The 23,090-nt window shown below is 40.9% G+C and overlaps 1 protein-coding gene across 3 annotated transcripts; it reads right to left on the reverse strand.

Moving 5' to 3' along the window:
- Positions 1-907: 907 nt before the first annotated feature.
- ppm1bb (protein phosphatase, Mg2+/Mn2+ dependent, 1Bb) lies at positions 908-21,816 on the reverse strand. 3 transcript variants are annotated; one of them, XM_071462347.1, is made up of 6 exons: positions 21,432-21,816; positions 12,401-13,243; positions 10,108-10,225; positions 9,443-9,554; positions 8,352-8,409; positions 908-2,284 (listed from the first exon to the last, which is right to left on the reverse strand). In XM_071462347.1, the coding sequence occupies exons 2-6, from the start codon at positions 13,229-13,231 to the stop codon at positions 2,255-2,257; spliced, it is 1,149 nt and encodes a 382-aa protein (XP_071318448.1). In that variant the 5' UTR covers positions 13,232-13,243; positions 21,432-21,816; the 3' UTR covers positions 908-2,254. The 3 variants fall into 3 exon arrangements, with proteins under 3 accessions (XP_071318448.1, XP_071318446.1, XP_071318447.1); XM_071462345.1 differs by lacking the exon at positions 908-2,284 and adding an exon at positions 3,108-6,514 and having other exon boundaries at positions 21,432-21,812; XM_071462346.1 differs by lacking the exon at positions 908-2,284 and adding an exon at positions 6,067-6,514 and having other exon boundaries at positions 12,401-13,237; positions 21,428-21,568.
- Between the last annotated feature and the right edge of the window lie 1,274 nt (positions 21,817-23,090).

The raw sequence follows: 23,090 nt of genomic DNA on the forward strand, positions 1-23,090 counted from the left end.
GAACACAGCCCAAAAATATCTCAATAGAGTGGGTGAAAACACCTAAATCAAGAATATGAAGACTCTTAGCTACAAAAAACATTTGCAAGCTGTGACATCTGCCAAAAGAGGAAGGCTTTTACCAAGAACTAAGTAAGTAGGGTTTCCAAACTTTTGCACAGAAATGTTTTTTTTTTTTTTTTAACAGATTGCATTGACTTGTATTATTTTTTGGCCATTTTTGTCTTTGACTGACAGTGGATAGTGGAGTTTAGAGGCAACAGGTATCAAAAGGTTGGAGAGGGTCCCTGGCTGAATTTTAACCCAGGGTGGGTTGTACATTATGCACCTTAACCACTTGTCCACCAGGCCCCCCACTGATCACATTTTTATAATTGTTACATATTTGTTTTACGGTTACACACCTTTATTTTTCTTCTGCGATATCTGCTGCCCTCAACAATTCAGTTTTTCTTTTTAGATTTGAGATATTTTCAGTGTATTACTTTCTACGCTGCTGCAAGTTCTCAAGGTGATTAATAAAATACTTCCCCACCGGAGGATACGTTTCCCCACATTCTCTACTTCATACAGAGGTCAAACATCAAGGTCGACTAGAACAGGGTCCCTGCAGCTGGTAGGATTTGGTATCTCAGCAGGGTGCTGACAGATGCAAAACCCTCACTGTGAAATAGTTCCTTTTATAAAGGAGGAATAACAAATACAAGGCAAAATAAGCTAAAACTGTTGAAAACGAAAATTATGTAGGCTGCAGCTTTCTGTATGACTGGTTTTTATATATATCAGTTCTGAATGTCAGAAATATCAGCAGATTACACAGGTGTTGACAGCCTCCGTGAAACCACACCAACGTACACAAACATCCAGAAATGACATGACAACTCTTATTAAAATACACAGCCACCGCTGGGTCCTTGGCAGGTATTTTATTTCATATATAGACGCTTTCTGTAATCAAATGTGAGTGCAATCAAACAACAGCAATACAAACATTACCAATGCAGTCTGAGAACCAGGAACAGGGTTAAAACAGGGAGTTCACTCACTCTACACAGCGAGCAGCTAGTAACCTCATGGACAACATTAAAAAAAAAAAAAAAAAAAAACGTTCTTCTGTCAGGACAGTCGCTGTCATGTGTACCTCCAACTGCGACGGTGAGGAGGGAGGTAGGGGAAGCCTGTTTGACCCCCAACCTCCTGCCCTAACGCCTCCTCCTAAAGGAAGTCCAACCAGTGAGACAACCTCCCCACCCGGCCCACCACCGCGCCTCCATGAGTCCCAACTTGCACTCGGCTCTTCAGTAAACTAAATAACCTCCCATTTCTCCCATCATGATTATCATCGTCATCATCCTAATATCAGCAAAGAAAAAAAAAAAAGAAAAAAAAACTCCACTTCTCACACGGCAGGAGCCAATACGAGCCCAGAGGTCCTTCGGGTTCAGTCAGTCTCAACCAATGGCCGTCCATCCGGGTCGACGAGAAAACCACTTAGTTGTACATGTAGAACCAAAGTCCTCATGCAGTGCCCTGCGAAGGTGGCACATCACATACGTGCACAGGTGGAAGCAGGGGTGGGTGGGTGGGGGATGGGGCGCGTTTATGGTTTTGGTGTGTCTGTGTGTGTTAGAGAGAGAGTGTGTGTGTCTTTTAAGAGGGGAGAAGCAAGGGTGTTAGGCAATTATCAGACCCAGGAGCACGAAAAAAATAGGAAAAAAAAAACGTCCAGGAGAAGAAGAATTACATATAATGTCTTTATCCACCGTCTGTCTTCTCTTGGCCCTCCTCCGAAACACTCACAAACTCCTCTCTCACACATACAAACACACACACACACACAAATTATAGGTCCTCGTGTCATCGTGAAGTCAGGTGTTCAATGTCAACATTCAAGAAAAAGAAAAGAAAAAACACCTCAATGGTAAAAATCATCTCTACCATCACAATGCTTCAGTTCATTAAATCTTGACATGTCTGAAAAGTGATTTTGTTTTTCCTCCAGGTTTAAAGCAGTATGCGTGTGTGTAGTTGTTGTCGTTTGTCGTCTTTGTCCCACTGCTGCAAACACACACACACACACACACACATACACACACACACACACATGCACAACCAACATACGCACACTCACGCACTCCAACACACACCACATGTCCTCTTTTTAGTGGAGAAAGACATGGCGCAATGGAGAGACACTCCTCCTCTGGGCGGATGCACCGATCACCAGGAGGAGACAGGGGGGTCGTTGCCACGGCTACCAAGGGTCCTCCAGCTCACCGGCATTCTGGGTGAGGAAAACAAAAAAAGGAAAAGAGATGGAGAGATGCGCATTAGCTTTTTTTTTTGTTGTTGTTGTTGCATCTTCCACTGCACACGCCTTAAATAATGGCACATTTTGAACCTCCCTGCCCTCTTTTATCTTCCCAAGATGAATGGATAATGGTGAAAGTCAGTGACATTCCCCTGCCCAGCCTGTACGTCAACACAACCAGAACCCAGACCTCTGATGACTCACCTTGCGGAGAATCACGAGGCCAAGTGTCACACTGAAAAACAGGGGAGAAATGGAGAGAATGGTGTCCCTACAAGTCTACGCAGCTTCCCTCTCGCTCGTCGCCACCAGCTCAAGCAACGCAGCGGCAGGCGTTTATTTAGTTTGACGCGTCTCACGCCTGAGAGTTGCCATTGTTTTAAAAAAGGCGACAGATTAAAATGTCTTTAAACAGATGACATGAAATTACGAGTCTAAGGTGAGGCTAAAAGCTGGCAGAGGGAGGTAAGGATCTATTTTCAGCTTGAGCTGTTCCCCTAAACTTCACAGCCTACACAGACACAATACAACACATTAAATCTTGTAAGAACACTTAAAAATTCCTCTGAAGCGTATCATCTTTGACTCTGTCAGACATTGCAGTGATTTTTTTCAAGACATACAATTCATTTTGAATGGAGAAATACCAATTTTCTGTTTTTTGAATCCCTAATAATAACCCCGATTTACACATGTTCAAGGTGACTCATTTGGTGCAGGACTAAAAGGCAGAGAAGAGGCACAGCTGTGCAGCCCGTATACACAGAGAGACACTCATACACTTCACACAAAATCGTAGCATTATACCTCAAATCATTTTTATTTGTTCATTTGTCATTTTTAACTCTGTGGGACTGATTTGGTCCACGTAAGCCCATACAAATACAACTCATACATACACAAACACACATACACACACTCACGCACACAGTGTTTAGCATAACCTCCCCTCCGATAGTTAAGTGCTTTAGATATTGTAAAAGATAAGTGCAGTGCATGCATTACCAGAGTCACTGGGTACAGGGCATTATACAGACTCCCTCTACCTGCAGTCAAAGAGGAAGAATAAACACTGTAGCTTCAGCAGTCTGTTTCAAACTTCCGCAATGAGGTAAGAGTTTGATATTGTGTCATTTTGAACAATGTCATAACCTGTAAGGAATAAAATACGCTGTATGGGGGCTTTTATCAAGCTGTGAAACTCATAAAGCCACAGTTAATACCAGCATCTGGCAGCATGAGCTGTGGGAAATTTATAAAAAAAAAAAACAACAACAGGTACATTAATACTTCAGCTATACTTTGAACTCATTACAGACACACAACCATCTCACACAGAGCACATTCACTGTTGTCCAGGTGTAAATGACTGCACAGGTGCTAAAGCCTGGGCTGGATATTATGAGCCATGCTACTGTGGCTGTGTGACCTCAGGGATGTAATACCGGTTGGCCGACATTTTGGTCAAGAGGTGCAGTATGTTAAACAAATCTTTTGGATGGCGTGATATGTGGAAGGAACATTTGTGGTTCCAGTCCCCATCTAACGCCACCATCAGGTTAAATCATCAGGTTAAATGCTCCACTTGTCTAACATTTCAGTTCATCACAGAATCCCTCTGAAATGAATGATAACTAGCATGTTAACATGACAAATGTTAGCATATTAGCAAGGCAATAGAGCAAACATTGCATGTTAGCAGGCTAACAAGTTAAATGCTAAGTGTCGGCACATTAACATTTAACAGTTTGGCATATGTGCTACCATGGCAACTGTGCAAATGCTTGGTAAACAATGTGTTAGCCTGAGGGTGTGTCGCCAGGTGAAAGGCCATATTGTCAGCTAAAGAAAGCAAGAGACACTTTTTCTGTCAAACTTGTCAGGTTCAGCTCTACACAGTTTGACTGAGCTTAACTTTGAACTGTCCGAGTTGTCTTCAATAGCATTTAAAATCCAATAGTTGCTAATAAGCCCTGAAAGCATTTTACCATGCAAACATTAGCACTGATATGGCAACAGCAGCTCTGTTCTGGACGGTCTCATCTGCTGCATCGGAGACAATTCCAGATCCCAAATGTTCACATCGGTCGTCTGGGCAAGCAGCTTACTGCGACTCACGGTTACATTGTTATTGTTAGCCACCATCTACTGGCTGTAATAATTATCCCTGGAGCAAAGCAGAAAGTCAGGTGACATAGTTGTGTTTGAAGCCAGTTCCACCACCTTAACCCCATGTTTCTTATTGTAACTATGACGATGAAGGTCCTCTAACCTTAGCACTTATTCTGTCACAGACAACGACCTTTCCCTAAACCTAACTAAGTAGTGTTTGTGTCTTAACCTAACCAAACCATGACGGCTCCACAACCTTAACTGCATGTTTAACATTGTATTGTTACTGTGACAGGGACCTATGGAAGAGTTATGGTGTTTTACCACATTGAGGTCATTCCACACACGAAAACAAACTTCGACAAGCAACACAAAGGTAAGATTGATGCTGTATTGGGAATATTTTTCTCCCTTTAAGCTCACCAAACAGCTTTCCCTTGGAACCATCCAGTACTCTCTCCCACGCAAACAGAAACTGTGATTTGAGCTGCTAACAGCAGTTTACAGCTAACTCAGACAAAGCTGACACAGCCAAGGCACAATTTAAGCCTACACAGTGTCCTGCAAGATACTGTATGTCTAAGAAAAAACACAAACTGTACAAAGGATGAAGCCTTTTGAATTTGTAGATAATATGAACTTTAATCTGGCGACACCACCAACAGCCTAGGGGGGGCCTAGCCTAGCTACAGACATGTAGTCTTATTTTCATTTGAGCATATGTCAATTTTACGACCACTTCAATTGCCTGGTACCACAATATGTTTTGCCCTCTTGAGAGTTACTGACACATTTACATCCACCTGAGGAACACCAAAAAGGAATACATTTTAACCTCTTTGTGCGTGATTGTGAGGCAGTCTACTAAAGTGTGGTGATGTGGGATCAGGGATTATGTGGTGAGGGAATGATTTAAATGAACTGTCACTCAAACTACAAGTATACACCCACCCACACAAGCATCCCTCTGTGGATGAACTGCCCAGTGATTTGAACAACCCTAACATCGCTGAACATGCCGATAAACGGGCTAACACTAGTATCTGTATTTCTGTAATGATGATTGGTCTCTTTGCTTGGTCTCTCAAACTCATGCAGACACACATACACACACATACATACATATACACAAAAGAGTGTGTTCTGAGTCTGTGGATGGAGAAGGCCTGGAGACACAGCTGCAGTTCAGAGTGTCTCCTCTCCTTTTCTTTGACAGTTTGTCCACTGTAAGCAGGTGTAGGAGTGAGGCTGCAAGAGGGTGGGGGTGGGGGTGGGGGTGGGGTGGGGGGGGGGGGTGTCAGGTGGGAAATCAGCCAGAAGCCAACACTGGTAAATGTAGGTCATAGATTGCAATGTTCACTTATTTGCTTCACCAGCCACTTTTGCATTTAATAATAATTGGTTTTGATTATTTGCATTATTTGCTATTGTAAACATAAGTCTGTGTAGTCAAGTTGTAAAAGTGGCTGGAAAGTTTGGGGAATCCAAGCCAAGGTGGTCAGAGGACAGGGGGAACAAATCAGAGAGAGTCCTCATTAGATACATGGTAAGTATGTGGCTCGGAGACAGAACTTGAATAGACAGAGGGGCCATTTTTATTTCCAGCTAATTTTCTTTTCATTAATATATTCATCAATGGCAGCTGAGGAGATGACGACAGAATGGCCGATGTGTCCATTCAAGTTCTGTGATGAGGGAAAGAGGAGAGGTCACTGCACATCTGCCTGGAGCTCTGGGGTCGGACGGGTATGATGGGTGGGTGGGTATGCGGGCTCAGTCAGAGGAGGGATCAAACTCAGGGGCGGGCGCATCTTGGCTAGCCTCCAGCTCTGCCATGGCAGGTGAGGGCGGGGGCGAGGGGGGAGAGGGAGGGGAGGCGGGCTGCTCCTGGCCGTCGTTGTCGTCGTCTGAGGTCCTCCTGCTCTCCCCTGCAGCACTCTCCCCCCGCAGGTGGTAGGCGGAAAGGGAGTCCTCCAGCACCGCGCGGTACTGCCCCCGGTGGTGGAGGCGGAACTGCCGCAGAGCCTCCAGCAGATGAGCCGCCGTACTGCCACCTCCCTCCTCACTCTCCTCCTCTCCCCCCGCACAGGCCTGAGGTGACACGCCAGGGGTCAGACTCTGCAGGCACGCTCCATGGTCAAACACACACACACATATACATCTAACAAGCAGCGGCACAATACTCACAACATTGTCACACAAATATCTACCACGCACTAGCGTGACAATGTCAGAGACATTCTTGCGCCAGTTGGACAAGCCCATGCAAGCGCGACCTCTGACCCTGTGACCAACAACCCTTTGTGATATTCGCTGTATGGTGTAACAGAGAGGAGGGGGTTGGTCAGCACCCACACAGCCCAGAGAAAAGAGCCTGCAAGTCAAGACTCCACTGACATTAATATGACAAATACGCTCATGTGACTTCACACATACACACACACCTCCACCATCACATCCAGACCGTGATATTTTCTTCAGAGCAGCATTTGTAAAACTTGCCGCTGTTTCTTTAAGATGCTGCTTGTGAGGTTTCCTCCGACAACTACACATGAATTTTCTACAGTATAAACACAATTTCTGACTAAAATCTACAGATGACATTAGAGTTCAGAATATGTAGCTGTATGTTTCCAGTGGTCTATAGTGGTTGCTATATTGTCTGTAGGTGTATATAGTTAAGGCTTGTGAAACAACATCATTTGGAATCATGTTATATTGAATTTACTTCTTCATAGCCACCTTGTGTGAGTATTTTAAATTACACTGGAATTTGTCCCAGGTCTGCAAATGAAAATTTAGTGTATAATCTATGTTTTTTTAGTATACTAAGCAATGAAATTACCACTCCAGGACAACATTAACCATTGAACTGAAATGCGTTACATTTTTGTTGCTGTTAACGTATGTGGGAAAATGTATCTGAGAATGTAGGACTTACTTATTCATGTTAGCAGAGTTACTGTTTTGGGAAATCAGCACATTTCTTATTCTAATTCAGACTTTGTTCCAAAGAGTTTCTAAATAAAGGCAGTTTTTTCCTGGAAATTTTCTAGAAACTAAGAACATGAATAGTTCTACTTCTTGATTTCCCATCTTATTTAATGTTTTGTGTGAGTAAATGATTTCTTGAAGATATTATTTGCTGTTTAATGATGGTCATCAATAAATTTACAAAAAAGAGTGAACAAAGATTTCTCAAACAGGTCAGTAATAACAGTAGGTGCATGGAAAAAATCTTTTTTTTTTTCTCCTCTGCCAGGGCATGCATAAGTGCATGTATTAAAGTACATATTCAGGGTTCTCACTTGACTTTGTGTTAGTTAATAAATTTGACAATGACACAGTTTATCACAGAAGTTCATTTTCTGTTTTGACACATTCTGCTGACTCGGTTATTACAGCTATTCACAGTTTATCAGCATCAAGAATCATATATTTAACTTTATCATTTAAAAAAAAAAAAATATATATATATATTAATTGAACTCAAAAGTCAGAATATTATTGTTGGCTTATTCAATCGATTTACCCTTGACACGCTTCCATTTGTCAAATTCAGATGTTTTAAATCTAGGTTTGTGAACCATTAAATAGGATGAAACAGGAGGCTCCGGAGTTCAACAGGTTTATAAAGGTCTTGCTATATATCCTGTTTCAATTAAAAATACAAATTGAAGCTGCCCTCCCATGCCTTCGATGCTTTTCAACATTGAATGCAAGTGAACTGAGTTTTACTGAGCTTGCAGAGGCTATTCTGTTTAGTCTATCCTCCACCCACTTTCACCACATTCATATTCTTTCACTCTACACACACACACACAAAAGAGTGTCCTTGTCTGGGCTGGTGTGTGTTTATGAGGTCATGTTAAGGGGGTGGGGTGAAAGGTTGAAGAGGTGAGGGGTTTACAGAGAGAGATTAACTCACGCCTTCCTCTTCTCTGTGAGGGTTCAGCTTGTTGTACACCGCCTCGATCACACTGCGTCTGCAAACACACACAGGCAGCACACGGCCCTCTGCTTAGAGAACATCACCTGATATAATATAAACAGTCTCTGTTCATTCTTTGCAAATGCATATTGATTGAGATTATAAATGGAACCAGGAAGGCAACTGAGTGGATACTTGAGTATCCGCTGGTGGTGCATAAAGAGACTACAGTATCTCTTTATTCATATGTTCATTTAAGTGTTTTAACGAGGGTTATCATCAAGTTTTTATGTGTATATCCATTTCCACTTCTTATTTATGTGAGTATATAAAAGTCAAGCCCTCCTCTCCTCCAAGTAGAATGATTGAGAATGACAGGAGACTGAGCTCAGTAGGCTCAGCTCAACATGCACTGACTGATAACTGATGACCATCAAAACCAAATGTCATTTCAGTTCATTACAGCTACGTTGAAACTTTTTATCCTATTCAAATTATTATTCTGTCATAGCTCTGTGATAAATGACTTGTAAAAACTTACATCTGTCCATATATGTAACATTTATGTATTTATACATTTAACAGAATAACATTTAATGTAACATTATCTATTAGACATATTAACCCTTTAACATTAACATGTATTTATTTGCTTTTATAAAGACTGTGGGTTGTAGGCCCTGATTTGGCTACTTTTTTGTGACCAAAGCTGCAGTGACACTTATTTTCATTATGAGTTTATCTGCTGATTATTTTTGTGTGCGATCATGTATAAAAAAAAAAAATCACTAAGAGTCAGAGGTGATCTCTTTAAATTGCTACAAGATTTTTAGTCTGATCAACAGACGTGGGTTTAGTTTTTTTTTTTTTTAACCAAACAAAAATTTTTTTTGGTTGCAGCGTCACAGACATGAGGATTTTCCTGTTTATCTTTGTCATCTAACATTAAACTAATATCTCTGAGTTGGTCAAATAAAATAAGGAATTTTAACACTTGCTCCTGTGGAGAACTATAGCATTTTCATTATTTTCTGGTTAAACTTTGAGGTCAATGTCAAGTTAAACGTTGTTCGTATTTGTGCATTTACTTGCTGGCCAGGCCGCCGCCAGGTGGAAGGTTGGGGATGTTCTCTGTGGCAATGCTCCTCAGGACAGACACCAGGTCAGGGACTCCCGTCTCTCCACAGTTCCCCAGTAGCTCTACACACAAACACAAAGAGGACAAGGGGTTTGTGAGAGGTCATGGTGTATACTGAGGCAAGGTTACAATGTATCATAAACCACCATGTTTCTCTGCAGAGGCTGAGAAATCCCCCATAATGGTGGAAAAATCAGATACACCGCTACTTGCCATTTGCAGCACCACAGACTGTGTAGACACATTTCAAATATTTGTACTACCCTAAAGAATGTTTATTTTGTCATGGTTATGTACACAGAAACTGAGCACAGTATGTGGTCACTTGTTTCAGTTAACGTTTTGAAAAAACATTTTTTGAAAAAAGCACTGAAAGGCTTCTGGGTCAAAAGCGCAGTGTAGACATTTTGTTTAAAATTATCTGCCCCAAGCTTCAAAATACAGCACATCAGACGTGATAGTTCAAACAACTGGTGTTTTTTAAGCCTTTGTGATGCTAATTTTACATTAACGTAACTGTGCCTGACTGCACAACGTGATAAAGGTCGACTGTCAGTTTATTATGTTTATGTGTGTGTGAAGGTGTGGGTGTATACATGTGTTGAGCGTGCTGACCCTCGACACGGGACTCCAGGTATTTATCCAATTCCTCTTCTTTCTTCACAGCCTCCTCTGAGATCTTGGGAGCTCCGGGTAAACACACCAACACCACACTCATGTTGTCCCTGCTCCCCTGCCGAGACACAACAAATACAGAGTGAAGTGAAGTGTGTGTGTGTGTATGCGTAATGGCAGTCGTAACGGTCCTTTTACTCTTAAAATAAATTCACAAAAGATTAAAAACAGGCAACATTAGCATACTGTTATTCATATTTCAACAACACCTCTAGCATCGTTTCATAGGCAAAGCTTTCCAGTGAGGAGGATTGCAGATGGTGTAAATAGTGAGTGATGGTAGCTGGTAGTAATGTAGGATACTTTTGTATTAACAGAGGTTTAAGTTTGTCAGAATGTACTTTTGAACTATTTCATTTTGCATTTTTTTTTTGTTTTTACACAGTAAACATGTCTGATGAAGAGCTGCAGTTTTAGACCTTTAGTAGCACCGTGCATTTTAATGATTGGCCTTTTTTTACTGATCTACATGTGGTAGTAGCCTGATGTAGCAGTGTGTCAGCAAAAGACAGTGAAGTGTGAAGTAAACATGAATGTAAACAATGCATGTCTCAAAATGTTAAAAAAAAAAATCTGCTATGCTAGTGTTTTTTGAGGAAGGGAAAGTATTCAAGGATGTCAAGGATATACTTAGTAATTTGGGTGAGTAAACTCAATGTATTCAACTTTTGTTTGTTTACAAGAAAACTCTACTTTTTCTTGCGCTGTTGCTATGATTGCAAAAGGAAGATGGGCTATGACTTTGAGACAACAGAAGACAAGCTAACAGCTATGCTTGTTCTCAAATACATTTGATTTTCTCCAATTACACAAAAACAACCAGGCTGTAAAAAACTGACATGTCACCGTCATACACTTTTACCTTTAATACCATAACTGACCTCTTTTACAATTGTTGCTGTTTAACTGGCTGATTATTTTCTGCATGTGTGGATTGTTTGGTCTATTAAACCTCAGAAAATTTCAAAAAAAAAAAAAAAGTTCATCACATTTTCCTTGAATCCAACATGACTTCTTTGTATATCTTGTTTTTTAAGATCATCAGTCCACACTTACTTTACAATCATGTAACACACAAAAATGTAAATCCTTACAGTGGAGAAGCTACAGTCAGTACAATCCAACAAAAAAAGGTGATTAGTCATTTACTAAAGCACTTGCCAACTTACTATTCACTTCAGCTTTCAAATCTTTAATTATGAACCTCTCAACACTTATAAGGAATTTATTCTCTTGCGGTGTGTGTATTATAAAAACAGAGCAAGCTCAACCTCAGACTGGAAGCCACTGTCTAAATATTAGACGGCACATTTGTAGGCACTCATTGTGAACACAGTCAGCTACAGCCAAGATAGAGTTCTGGCCTTAAACCATGTGCTAGTCACCTTGTCATTACCATGTAAAAGTCAGTGTGGTCAGAGTAAGTTTCTGTAAGTGTACAGTTTCACATACATCACAAAAGGCAGTGGCAGCAGAGGAGATTTATGACAGCGTGTGGCTGTTACTTGAGATAACCCATCCAGTAGGATAAAAATAACCCGGCTGCTGTGCACTCGGTTCTTGGGAGAACTCCAGACACAAAAATTAAGCGATACAGGGAAGGAGAAAGTCTAATATGCAGACTGGTGAATGAGTTCGGCTAAGGCAAGGACTTGATTCTTGCTTTATCTTGGATCAATAGCTGAGGCAGCCAGTGGACAGGGACTGATTTGAAAGCAGCGATGCATTATTCATCATCTGACTTATCTGATCTCTCACTGCGAGAGAGTTCTGTTAAATATCAGATCATTTTTCTATTATTATCCATCATTCACTTTGGTATATTTGGTAATCATGCATATTTTTAATAAGAAAAATACAGGTAGCTTTTTTTGCTTAAAATTTTATATTATATTTTTTCAGTTCTAAGAAATCAAACAATACTAAACCCTCTTTAGCAGCCACTTTATCACAATTTGTGTCAAAGCAAAGACGCAACAGCTTTAACTATTTGCTTGTGTCACAGTAGCCAGGACATCTGAGCAAATGGGTGTATCATCAAATCTCTTCATTAATACTAAAAACATGCATAAGTAAAAACAAATTTCAAATCATTATATCACCAAGTTGTTGCTCTGTCCAATACTCCCTCAACATTGGATTTCGACTATTATTTCATTTTTAAGTTAAACTTTTCATGCTGCAAACAAACTTTAGTTATGTTCATAGCCCTAGGAGGGGGGGGGGGGCTTACCTTATGCAGACAGGTGTCCACCACTGAGTTACAGACCTTCTCCAGGTCATCACACACCAGGAGTCGTGAGCGGACAAATTCACACAGCTCCTCGTTGGACATGACGTCCCAGATTCCATCACATGCCAGCACCACAAACTCGTCTCCTTCAGCTGCTCGCTCCAACACGCAAACCTCAGGCTCAGGGCTCACCAGCTGCTCCGTGGGGCCCTTACCATCCACACATTTGTAGTCGTAGTCCCCTAGGGCCCGGGACACAGCGAGGGAGCCGTTTACCCTCTGGATCATGACTGAGCCGCCAGCGTTCTGGATGCGCTCCTTTTCACGGGGGTTGCAGGGCTTGTGGTCCTGGGTGGAGAAGCCCACCTTGCTGTCTCGACTCAGCACGGCCCGCGAGTCGCCGCAGTTAATGAAGTAGAGGTGGGTCGGGCTGAGCAACACGCACACGGCTGTTGATCCGCTGCGGTCCAGGCCCTGCCGCAGGTCAGTGAAGCTGCGCATGTACTCGTCAATGTTCAGGAAGCCCGAGCGGATGCCGTCCTTCACGCCCTCCACAGAGCCGGCTCCTGAACCGAAGTCAGCCCCCCCTGACAAGATGTGTTCCAGCAGGTGGCCCGAGCAGTAGTTGGCCACCCGGGAGCCTGCATGGCCATCGTAGACCGCAAAGAAGGACCAGTCGGTGAGTCCATGGGGGAGACCCACCACCGCTGTGTGGGCATCCTCCATCTCCACCCGCCACCCCTGCATGGAGCTCAGGCCATAACGCAGCCCATTGCCCTCACCGTGGGCACTATGCTTCTCCGTCTTCGGCTTATCCAGGAATGCACCCATTGCTGCCTATAGCTGAAGATGAATCAAGGAAAGAGAAGCAGGAAACAGAGAAGTGGAACCATTATACCTTCACCAGCAAGGACAAAGCAGATAATCTATCCCTCACTAAATCAACCCTTTTAATCCTAACACACTTTATGATAAATATACTGTATACAGAATTAGATTACAATTAGAGCTGATATATTAGCAGATATATCAGTACTGATGTATATGTCAGCTGATAAGTAATAGCAGGACAGGAACGCCAAACAGAAATTTAAAAAATCTATGACACTTTGAAACTCCCAGATATCGATTTTGTTCCAGCCTCAAAATCCAGTGTCAGTTGGGATATATTTAGAATAGAGGCAATATCAGATTCTCATTCACAATTTTAAAAATGTGATAGTAGAAATGAGAACTCAAAGGAGGAGGGGAGGAGGGATTGTTTCAGTACACAGGTAACATTTCCGTTCAATGTTAAACAAACGTGAGGAACTCCAAACTCCTAATGCCTTTTGTCAGACCTACACTGTATCAAAAGAGTACATAATATTATATGGTCTATAATAATATCCTAGCACCTATAAATTCCTCTGTAAATCACCAGTTTTATGTGTCAGTAGTTCAGTAGGCTGCTTCTTACTATTATTACCGGGTGCTTTTAATTACTTAATGGATGGTGAGAGCCAGGGATCCTGACAACAAGACAAAGATAGCAGAGGAGGAACCACAGAGCAGAGGATTACACTGTAGCTCTAAAGAATCTTGGAGCACACAGAGCCTCTTTCACTCTCAACTCACAGTAACTAACACTATTAGTAAACTTGCTGGCGGGAAATAGACTAACATCACTGAATCAGTGGGGTCTGAAATTCTAAACTAAATGGGAATGAAATCGGACTTTGAGGTTTAGTATTTGGTGTCCACATTCCATTCTTACCACCTTACACTCTCTCTGTTCATGAACTGGTCTGTTAATGGGTGCTAGCTTGCGACAAGCAAACAAGCTGACAGTGGTGGTCGTCTCCTGATACAGTTTTACAGAACTTTGGTTAATAAAAATTAACCTGAAATGGCTATTTCATTGTCTAATGACTAAAGCTGCTATGTGATCATTCACAGAGGCAAAAGGCAAGAGAAACCTTTCCAGAAGGTTGAAAGGACGAAAGATTTGGTAGCTGATGGGAAATGAACACAAAATGGAATTAAAACACTTCTGAGATTCATTTCCAGACAAATGCAACAATATTTTGGAATATTGAACTGAACTTCAACATGACTACCCGATTCTACTATACAAAATGAAAAGACACATTATTTCTTATTGTATTTTGCTCATTATTTCTGACATTTTTGTTTGTACTCCACTAGCAACTGCACCTGAACACACCAGCAGCAGCAGCACCTCCAGGTCCCTTACACTGGCCACAGTATTCAAACGCTCAACGCTACATCTCTGGCATTTTTAACCCGCACTATATTTTCCCCATCACAACAATCAATTCTGACCTAAATGTCAACAATAGCTGCAGTATGGAGCTACCTGCATTGCGTAGTTGGAGCTGCAGGCCTCATGGGATCTTGAAATCAATAAAAAGCGATAAAAATTGAAAGCGCCCTGAGTGTGTCTTTTTTCAACATATTGATTTCTCGCTCTGCATAACCTCCCACATGAGCGCACACACGGCATGACAGGCGTGTGCCCAAAAAAGGCTGGTACATGCAAGCAGAGTGACTACAGCTGGTTTCACAGGAACGTGTATGTGTGTGTGTTTGTGTCTGCTCTGCGCATGTGTGTTGGAGTGTCATGGTCTATGTGCGAGAAAAAGGCGCTCTATAAATACGCCAGGCCGGTTTAGATTTCATGTCCAGGGTGGGGCAGTGGGCCACGCCATTCATATTTCTAATGCTTTCCAGCTAAATGATTATATCAGTAGAATTCACTCCAACAAGCTTTCATCAGCTGCTGAGATTCAAAAGTAGCCTATATGTTCATGTATGGTAGGAAAGTGTCACATGTGTGTGAGAGAGAAAGAGAAATCTGTTATGTTCACCAGCAGTGATTCTCTCTAAAAATAAAACAAACACACTGCCATTGCCTAGCAACCACCCATCCTGCAGTGCAAACATCCAGGCTAAGCTTCATTCAGCGACATCCCCCTCTCCACGTCTCTCTCACTTGCTCTCACACACACACACACACACACACACACACACACACTCTCTCTCAGCTGCCTGGTAGAGAGAGGAAAGGGGAGTTGCATCATCCATCCATTAAAGCAGTCGCAGTAGCGAGACCCTGAAAGGAGACGAGCAGACTGCGAGAACACATGGAGATACTATGAGATTTCGCTGGCTGACAATGCTACAATTGACTGCTGGCAAAAACCATGGATGGCAAAAACACATACACATACATACATGCGTGCGCACACACACACACAAAAAAGACCCAGGAAATATCTCCAGAGACATCACACTGAAACCAGGAACTCTCAACCACTTAACCCCCTCAAAACTGCTGTCACCCATGCTGTAACCACAGGTCAGAACTAACACCCCCGACGCTGAGACGCACGTCTGCCAAAAACCACTGGCTGAGAAGAGGGAAGTGGAAGGTCGGGGATTACATAATGCTGCAGAGAGCCCGAGTGCTGCTCTGAAAGCAAGCACACTCAAACAAAACAGTTAATGCTGTCTTAGAAGAGAGTTTAACACAGCCTCCAGCACTATCCAAGCGTACACAACAATATGTTGCAAATCACTGGGATTGTAGGTTTATGTTTAGCTTCCATGACAACGTAATAACCAGGGATACAACAGCTTGTTGATTACTTGATGTTGATTAGATTACAGTCTTAGAGTCAGAGGATCTGAGACTTTTTTTTTTTACATTTGTAAAAGATTGTTTAAGACCTTACATTTAGATGAAGGAATTAAAGACATTTCAGGCTTTTTCCAACTTCCAGACGTTTTCAGTTGTCACCCACAGCTGAAATTTTACTGAGCATTATGAATTGGCTTGGTGTTGCTTTCATAAATAACTGTTTCCCCAGCTAGACAAACAATGGAGGCAATAAGGGCCATTATGTTTCAGACAAACTCTCAAAATTTAATCCTCCACAGAAAAAAAACAACTCTGACTGAATAATGGACTGGTGATTAAATTGGCCATCCAATCTGAATATTACACAACCAAAAAAACGTATTTATAAGATATGGACTTGGCACAAGGGTTTTTTACTCCAATCCTCTGTATGACTCTACACCTGAAGACTGAGCTGTCCCTGCATCTCAACTCGAGATTAGATAATCCTGACTCATCTTGAAACCAACTAACAAAGCAGCAGATCTCAGCAGAAAAAAGTCCATTCATGGGTTACATATTTGAGTTTACAGTACAAGCAGTAACATTTCAGCTTAACATGTGAAAGGACACTAGCAAACAATGCACCAAGTTCCTGTACCAAGCATCCATAATATTTTTCTGGGATGTCCCATGACTATTGAATTATCCAGGCAGCATGCAAGAATAAGCAGAGCTCTGTCTCACAGCATTTTCACTTCACTGTGGTTTTTTCATTGGTTTAGTCCATGTGATGGATTTAGTGAGTGATGACCATCTGAAGGAAAACACACGATAAATATGACATGGTCATGTGATATTTCACCACATTTATGAGGAAAGAAGTAGCACCTGAATGCACCATTAACCTAACCAACCCGGAGTGGATTGTGGGATAGTGAGTGAGCACGGCAGAGGATACACCGGGTCACATTTCACAGCCGCATTTGGAGAAGTCTCTGGAATGGAGCAGCCCCGTCGAACTGTTATGACGTATACCGTCTTGAAATATGGACTCTGAAGCCGGCAACCCTGAATTGGGACACAGCTTATGTTGCGTAATTGGTCCCCTGAGCAACAGTAATGAGTTCTAAAGCCACACCTTCCTCTTACATCTGTTGTTACATATTTACATTTATCTTTTTATCTTATCCAACACTCTTAAAAGGCGCCTGCTGACACCTTTTTAACCTTTACTATACACCAACTCTGACCTTGCCTCGCTTTTACATTTCTTTTATTACACACTAAACAATGTTGCAAGGATCGAACATACAGCACTTTACATATATACACTTTATTGACCCTCCATTTCTTCATCTTCCTTCTGTGCACTAATCTGCAGCAGAGTGCTTCCAACGTCAGCCATACAGCTCCTGTCCTGAATCAGAAATCACCCCAGTGCAACTTGCTCACATGCATTTTTTTCCTGTGACAGAGCTCTGAAACATACATTTCACGGACAAAAAGAGACACTTGACAAGTGTAAAGATAGTTTTCAAAGCCAGGCTAATGGTGAGATTAATACGTTTCTGCAACCAACAACCAACACTCCACACAACCTCAACTTATAATTTTGTGAGAGTCTTAAAGTCCAAGCTGCTTCCACATGAAAGGAGAGACAATTACTGCTGAAACTAATGATTATTTTCATTCTTAATAAAGATAATATAACTTTTTTCGATTACATGATTATTCATTTAGCCTATGAAAAACATCTTTAGATGTTTCATTTTCTCTGACCAAACCAAATTCAACTTCAATTCAATTTGACATTTTGCTTAACCCTAACTAAATAACTCTAACAATAACTATAATTACTTGAATGTCAAAATTGTCGCAGTTAAATTTTGTTGATCAATTAAATGATTAATTGACCAACTGCTCTAGAGGCAATCGAGTTCATAACAAATGGTTCTGCTGTGTCAGAATCTGGACAAACTCAGCTCAGCTACAGTCCAGGTGGCAGTTTCCTAAAATCTTCTTTAAACCAAGATTTTCCTTCATGAATGAATTAGAAACTTAAACAAAGATGATCTGGGTACAAAGAAACTCAGCCAAGTCTGTTATTGATCACCAAGTGTCCATAGTGTAACATAAAAATTAAGAAAGTATTAATAGATGTGAAGTTACCAATGGCTATTCTGTGTGTTACTCCTAAAACAAATTAAAAAAAACATTCTGATTAAACAGAAGTTTTATCTGAATAATCCAGTATCGATCTTTCAAATCCAAGGATCAATCTTTGCATTTGCACCTTTTCCCAGTAAACATGTATACTGTAGTTCCTCAGCAGTATACTACAGTTACTTATTTACTTACATACCAAATGGTTCAGTTCAAGCTGCAGGGTGTGTAAAATGTCTACTTCATGGAAATAAAGATATTACAATGTATACAAAAAAGTTACCTTAACTTAACAATTAACATAACTGGTTAGTAGCTGGCTACATGAGCCATCTTACAGTCATGTAAACGGTGACATAAGTAGTTACAGTGGACCTGCTGCAGTTTATGGTGTTGTATATCGTAGCTAATCTATAGACATCTATGAGAGTGATAATCTGACAAAACAACTGCACACTGATCTGAACTCTTGCTTTATGTTTTAAGAGATATTATCTCTGGCTACAAGGTGTGAGGCCTGGAAGTCAAGCAAGCAGTGTGTGGATTGTACTTTACGCAGTCTGTCCCCGTCGGGTAGCTAGGTAAATATTAGGCTGATGTCTTGTAAACGCAATCTGAAGCAACTGAATTGCTTGCATTTTGTGACTCAAAATCAAGTCAGCAGATCAGTGCTGATACCCAACCCTAGAAAATGCAACAATTTCATTAATGAAATCAACACACAAAACGTCTGCATGGCTCAATGGGAAATGTTTCTCAGTTGCCTTCATGTTGATGATATGTACTTCTTGCTCCAAGTGAATAATCTAAGTAAACAAGTGAGAAAGCTGCAGTCCAACTGATCTGTGCAAAGTGAATGTGCAAAGTTTTTGTTACTATGCATGGAATGTGGGCTCCTATAGAGATTTACATTTTTTTTAAGAAGGAGCGTGTGATGCCTACAGATCCATCACTGCACAGCCAAGGCCTTTTTCAAATCTGTCAATCTCTAACATAAGCTCAATGACAGTCTCAAACTCACACTGACACCATGTTTCATCTACTCCTCTGTTTTTACACAGTGACTGCTGACTCAGATAAGATTATCAGCTATTGAACTCCTCCCGTATCTGGCTTGCAGGGCACCAGCCCAACATTAAGTGATGTCATATACTGGTCACCTGTGCACCTTATCGCAATCTGATATAGCGGAGACGGTGAGCAGGGTGGCTGTCGGACTCAACACTGCACAATACAAAACTGATGATGAATTGGGAATTAACCACAAACCCTAACCTTTGAGGACAAATCTCTGCAATGTAGTAGGACAATTGAAAATGACTTAATCGTCTAAGATCATATGAAATTCCAAAACTTTAAGGGGAATAAAAAGAGTCAGCTCACACACTTGTCCCTCACATAAGAAGTCAAGAGCCTCACTTTAAGCATAAAATCTAAGAAAACATTTTCTTTGCCATGGAATCAGGAGACACGCATCAGAAGTCGGAGGAATAATCTTTGCGCTGCTGGTGGCGTGTCTGCTTAATAATAAGGAAAGTCAGAGCAGAACCTGTCATTTTGACATCCTAGAGGAGGGGGAGTCAAACTAGAAATAATCTCTGGTTGCATTAAAAGTTTAACACATTCCTATGACAATATTGGGGAAAAAAACAGTAAGAATGATTGATAGGTTTGACTACTGATCTGAGTTGTTGCACTGGGTTACATACAGTACTTATACCAAAAATTTTTAATGGTTGTTTTTCATTATCATATCAGCAAAAAACTTTTCTTAAAACAGTCTCCAAGTTATGGTCGATCACTGCGCCCATATTGACCTGTACTGCTGTATATCTAAGGAGTTACCAACCAAGCCCATATTTATGGTCAGGGCAAACCCCTATAGACTTTACTCAGCCTGCCTGGAATATAAGCAACATATATATATATATATATATATATATATATATATATAAATAATTTTTTACCAAGAAATAAACTTATATAGCATCTGACCTTGCTGTACCATCAATTAACTAAGGCATGAAGCACAAACTAAAAACTGTTCAACGGCTTAAGTGCTCAAGTAGCTAACGAGCAAAGTTTAATTTAAAACGATTGTGGCTATTTATTTGTTTATATGTGTTTAGTTTGTGTTACAATATTTTGTTATCACAATTCATTTCACACATTATTATTTTGACAGTTTCCCGAATCCACAATTCCTACTGAACATGACCAAAAATGTTATACTACATATAGTTATACACTTATGTATATCAGTCAATATGAAATATTTTAGGTAGAAATTAGCAAATGAGAATCTGTGAAGTGTTGGGAGGAGCATTGCTGTTGCTGCCGCAGTGAAACATGACTTCTTATTAACACCTTATCAGCTTGTGACTTACATTAAGTGTCATCTGTTACATTTCATGTATACTGACTGACTTCAACAAAGACATTCAATGAAAAAAAAAAATGACAATGGAAGTCAGAAGCACCCTCTAAAGTAATTGCATACACAACAGGACATACAGCAGCTATCCCACTGGCACTGCATGCAGTTTGTTTGACTTATATTGACGATTAACTGTGGACATTAATATCGTTACATGGCTATTTACTGCACTTAAAAGGGACTTACGGCAGTCTATGGCTGTGAGCTTGTTTAAATATCATACAGTTTAGTCAGAAATATCATTAGACTGCCAAGCTAACAACTGACACCCATATTACAAAGTCCGCTAAGCTGTCATTAGCTGGTTATAGCATGTGTAGCCTGTACCATGCTAGATTAGCTAGCCTGGGACCCGGCTAAGCACTGGAGACCAACGTGTCGTATGTCTGTTAACATTGGTGTTACTTTAAATTTCCCCCATTCAGAATTGGCTCACTAACGTTGGCGGTCGCAGAGTTGCTTTGAAACTTGAAACAGATGAAGGGCCGGGTTTTATTCTGGAAACGGTCTGTTTGTGCGCTAACGTTAACTGCACAACACTGTTAATGTTGCATGAATCGACTGACTGTTTTTGGAAATGCGTTTCTGTGTTAAATACCGATCCACTGACCACATGCTGAACTCCAGTCCTCTTAACACTGGTCCCTCCACGGAAAGGCCTAGTTTGCTAGTGTGTTGATATGAGCTAACGTTAGCTGGCGTGCTAATGTTAACTTAACAGTTAGCTGTCGTTGGAGCCAACGCAATTCCCCCGGTTGTCAAACTCTAGCTAATGACGTTAGCGCACATACTAGCATGCTACTTACGTTTTCCTGCTGCTGTGCGAATGTAGATCCAATCTTGATTATCTGCTGGATTCTGCTTTTGTGTGAAGATATGTCGTTAACCTAGCTATCTACGGAGCTAACGTTAGCCGGCTAGCTATGTTATGTTTCCTTATTTGACAAAAATAATCGAGATTGGCCTCAGATGAGCGGCGATAATTCCTTTCTCGGTGGTTCCCTGCTTGGACAGCGTTGATTTTTACGCATGTTTGACGCCAGTTCTGTCTCTCACATTAAACGAAGACAATTCCGATCGCTCCAAAACAAATATGGACACTGAGAATTGGTTATATTATACAACACTGACAAATCTAGCACTTTCTTCCATTGAAAGGCCAGAGCTATCCTTCGACTTTGGGTGCTGAACAAGAGGAGGTGTTATTTTTGGCATATGCTCTGTGATTGGTTACAGCGTCTAGGCGAAACGTCGGTTAATTGGCTACTTCATACGTCAATTAGCTCTGCCCCTGTCCAAAGCTACAATTTCATTGGTCTATTACCGAAGTTCTGTGATGCTTTGGAGCTGTGGGATGCACTTGTAACTTTTACTAGCGTACGCCGAAGCTACTCTGGGTAGACGGAGTCAGTCTTGAAGTAAAACCATTCATCGCCTTGGTGGGAGGCATTTGAGCCTAACGTGACGGCAGTGAGTCAAAATATAAATAAAAACCAAAGCTGGGACATTTGACAAATACATATTTTATTATCCTCAATATTTTTTAAAGTTACCACACACGAGTCGAGTGCCCCGTAGTAAATAACAAGCGCAACAATATTCAAGAACAGCAGGGATGCTTGAATGGGGGGTCTCCAGCAGAATCAGAAATATGTTTTTGTTATGCAAGGAAATGGGCATACATCAAAAAACAAACAACAAAGCAATGATAAATAAACATAAACATATTGCAACTATTACATACAAGCCAGTGGATAAAAAAATAATAATTAAAAAAATGTTACAACAATGAACTATAGCTGCATTATTTGTGGTAAATGATAAAAACAAAATCTAGCATGACAAAAATCTTCTCATAGCTTAAGAAATTTTATCAAATTGTGATGGCAAGGATGTTGGGAAGCTGAATCAGCTTTACTGTGGAGTCCCAACGCACAGTCATCGATTAGCTTAATGTAACCACATCCAGGAATCCATTCTCAGTTACAGTCAGGCTGAATGTGGCCTTGATTTAACTTTAAACTCATGTTTGGTAATGATTGCTGCTTGCTTGTTCAGTTATAGCCCACATGTTATTTATTCTATCACCTCTTCAGTTTAATTTGTGATACATGATGTTTTTCATCTGTCAAAGCTACAAACTTAGTATTTGTTAATATTGTCAGCTAACACCTGTTCCTAAAAATATGCTCTTACCTCCACCTTGTTCTCTTATTTTATTTACCCTCTTATTTTACCTTTACAAAAACATTGTTATATATTGTATAATGTTTTTTTAATTCCTTATCTGGTCTTCGGCATACAGTGACACCTTGTCTGGGACAAACTCACACTTGAACATTGGCCACTGTGTTATTGCATGACACGTAGTCATTGTTCTGCATAGGTCAGATGAAATTATAGTTATCACTCCACTGATTTTACCCACAGGAATGTCACAGGGGGTGGCAAATATAATATTACTC

The sequence above is a fragment of the Trachinotus anak genome, unplaced genomic scaffold (assembly GCF_046630095.1).
Source record: "Trachinotus anak isolate AG129_WGS33_773 ecotype Australia unplaced genomic scaffold, CSIRO_AGI_Tana_v1 ptg000025l, whole genome shotgun sequence".
Classification (NCBI taxonomy): Eukaryota; Metazoa; Chordata; class Actinopteri; order Carangiformes; family Carangidae; genus Trachinotus; species Trachinotus anak.

Coding starts and splice junctions, on each gene's coding strand:
- ppm1bb (XM_071462345.1), bottom strand. CDS start 13,231: ATGGGTGCATTCCTGGATAAGCCGAAGACGGAGAAGCATAGTGCCCAC. Junction 9,555..10,107: donor CCTGGAGTCCCGTGTCGAGG/GTCAGCACGCTC, acceptor GTTTGTGTGTAG/AGCTACTGGGGAACTGTGGA. Junction 6,515..8,351: donor CTCACAGAGAAGAGGAAGGC/GTGAGTTAATCT, acceptor GTGTCACCTCAG/GCCTGTGCGGGGGGAGAGGA.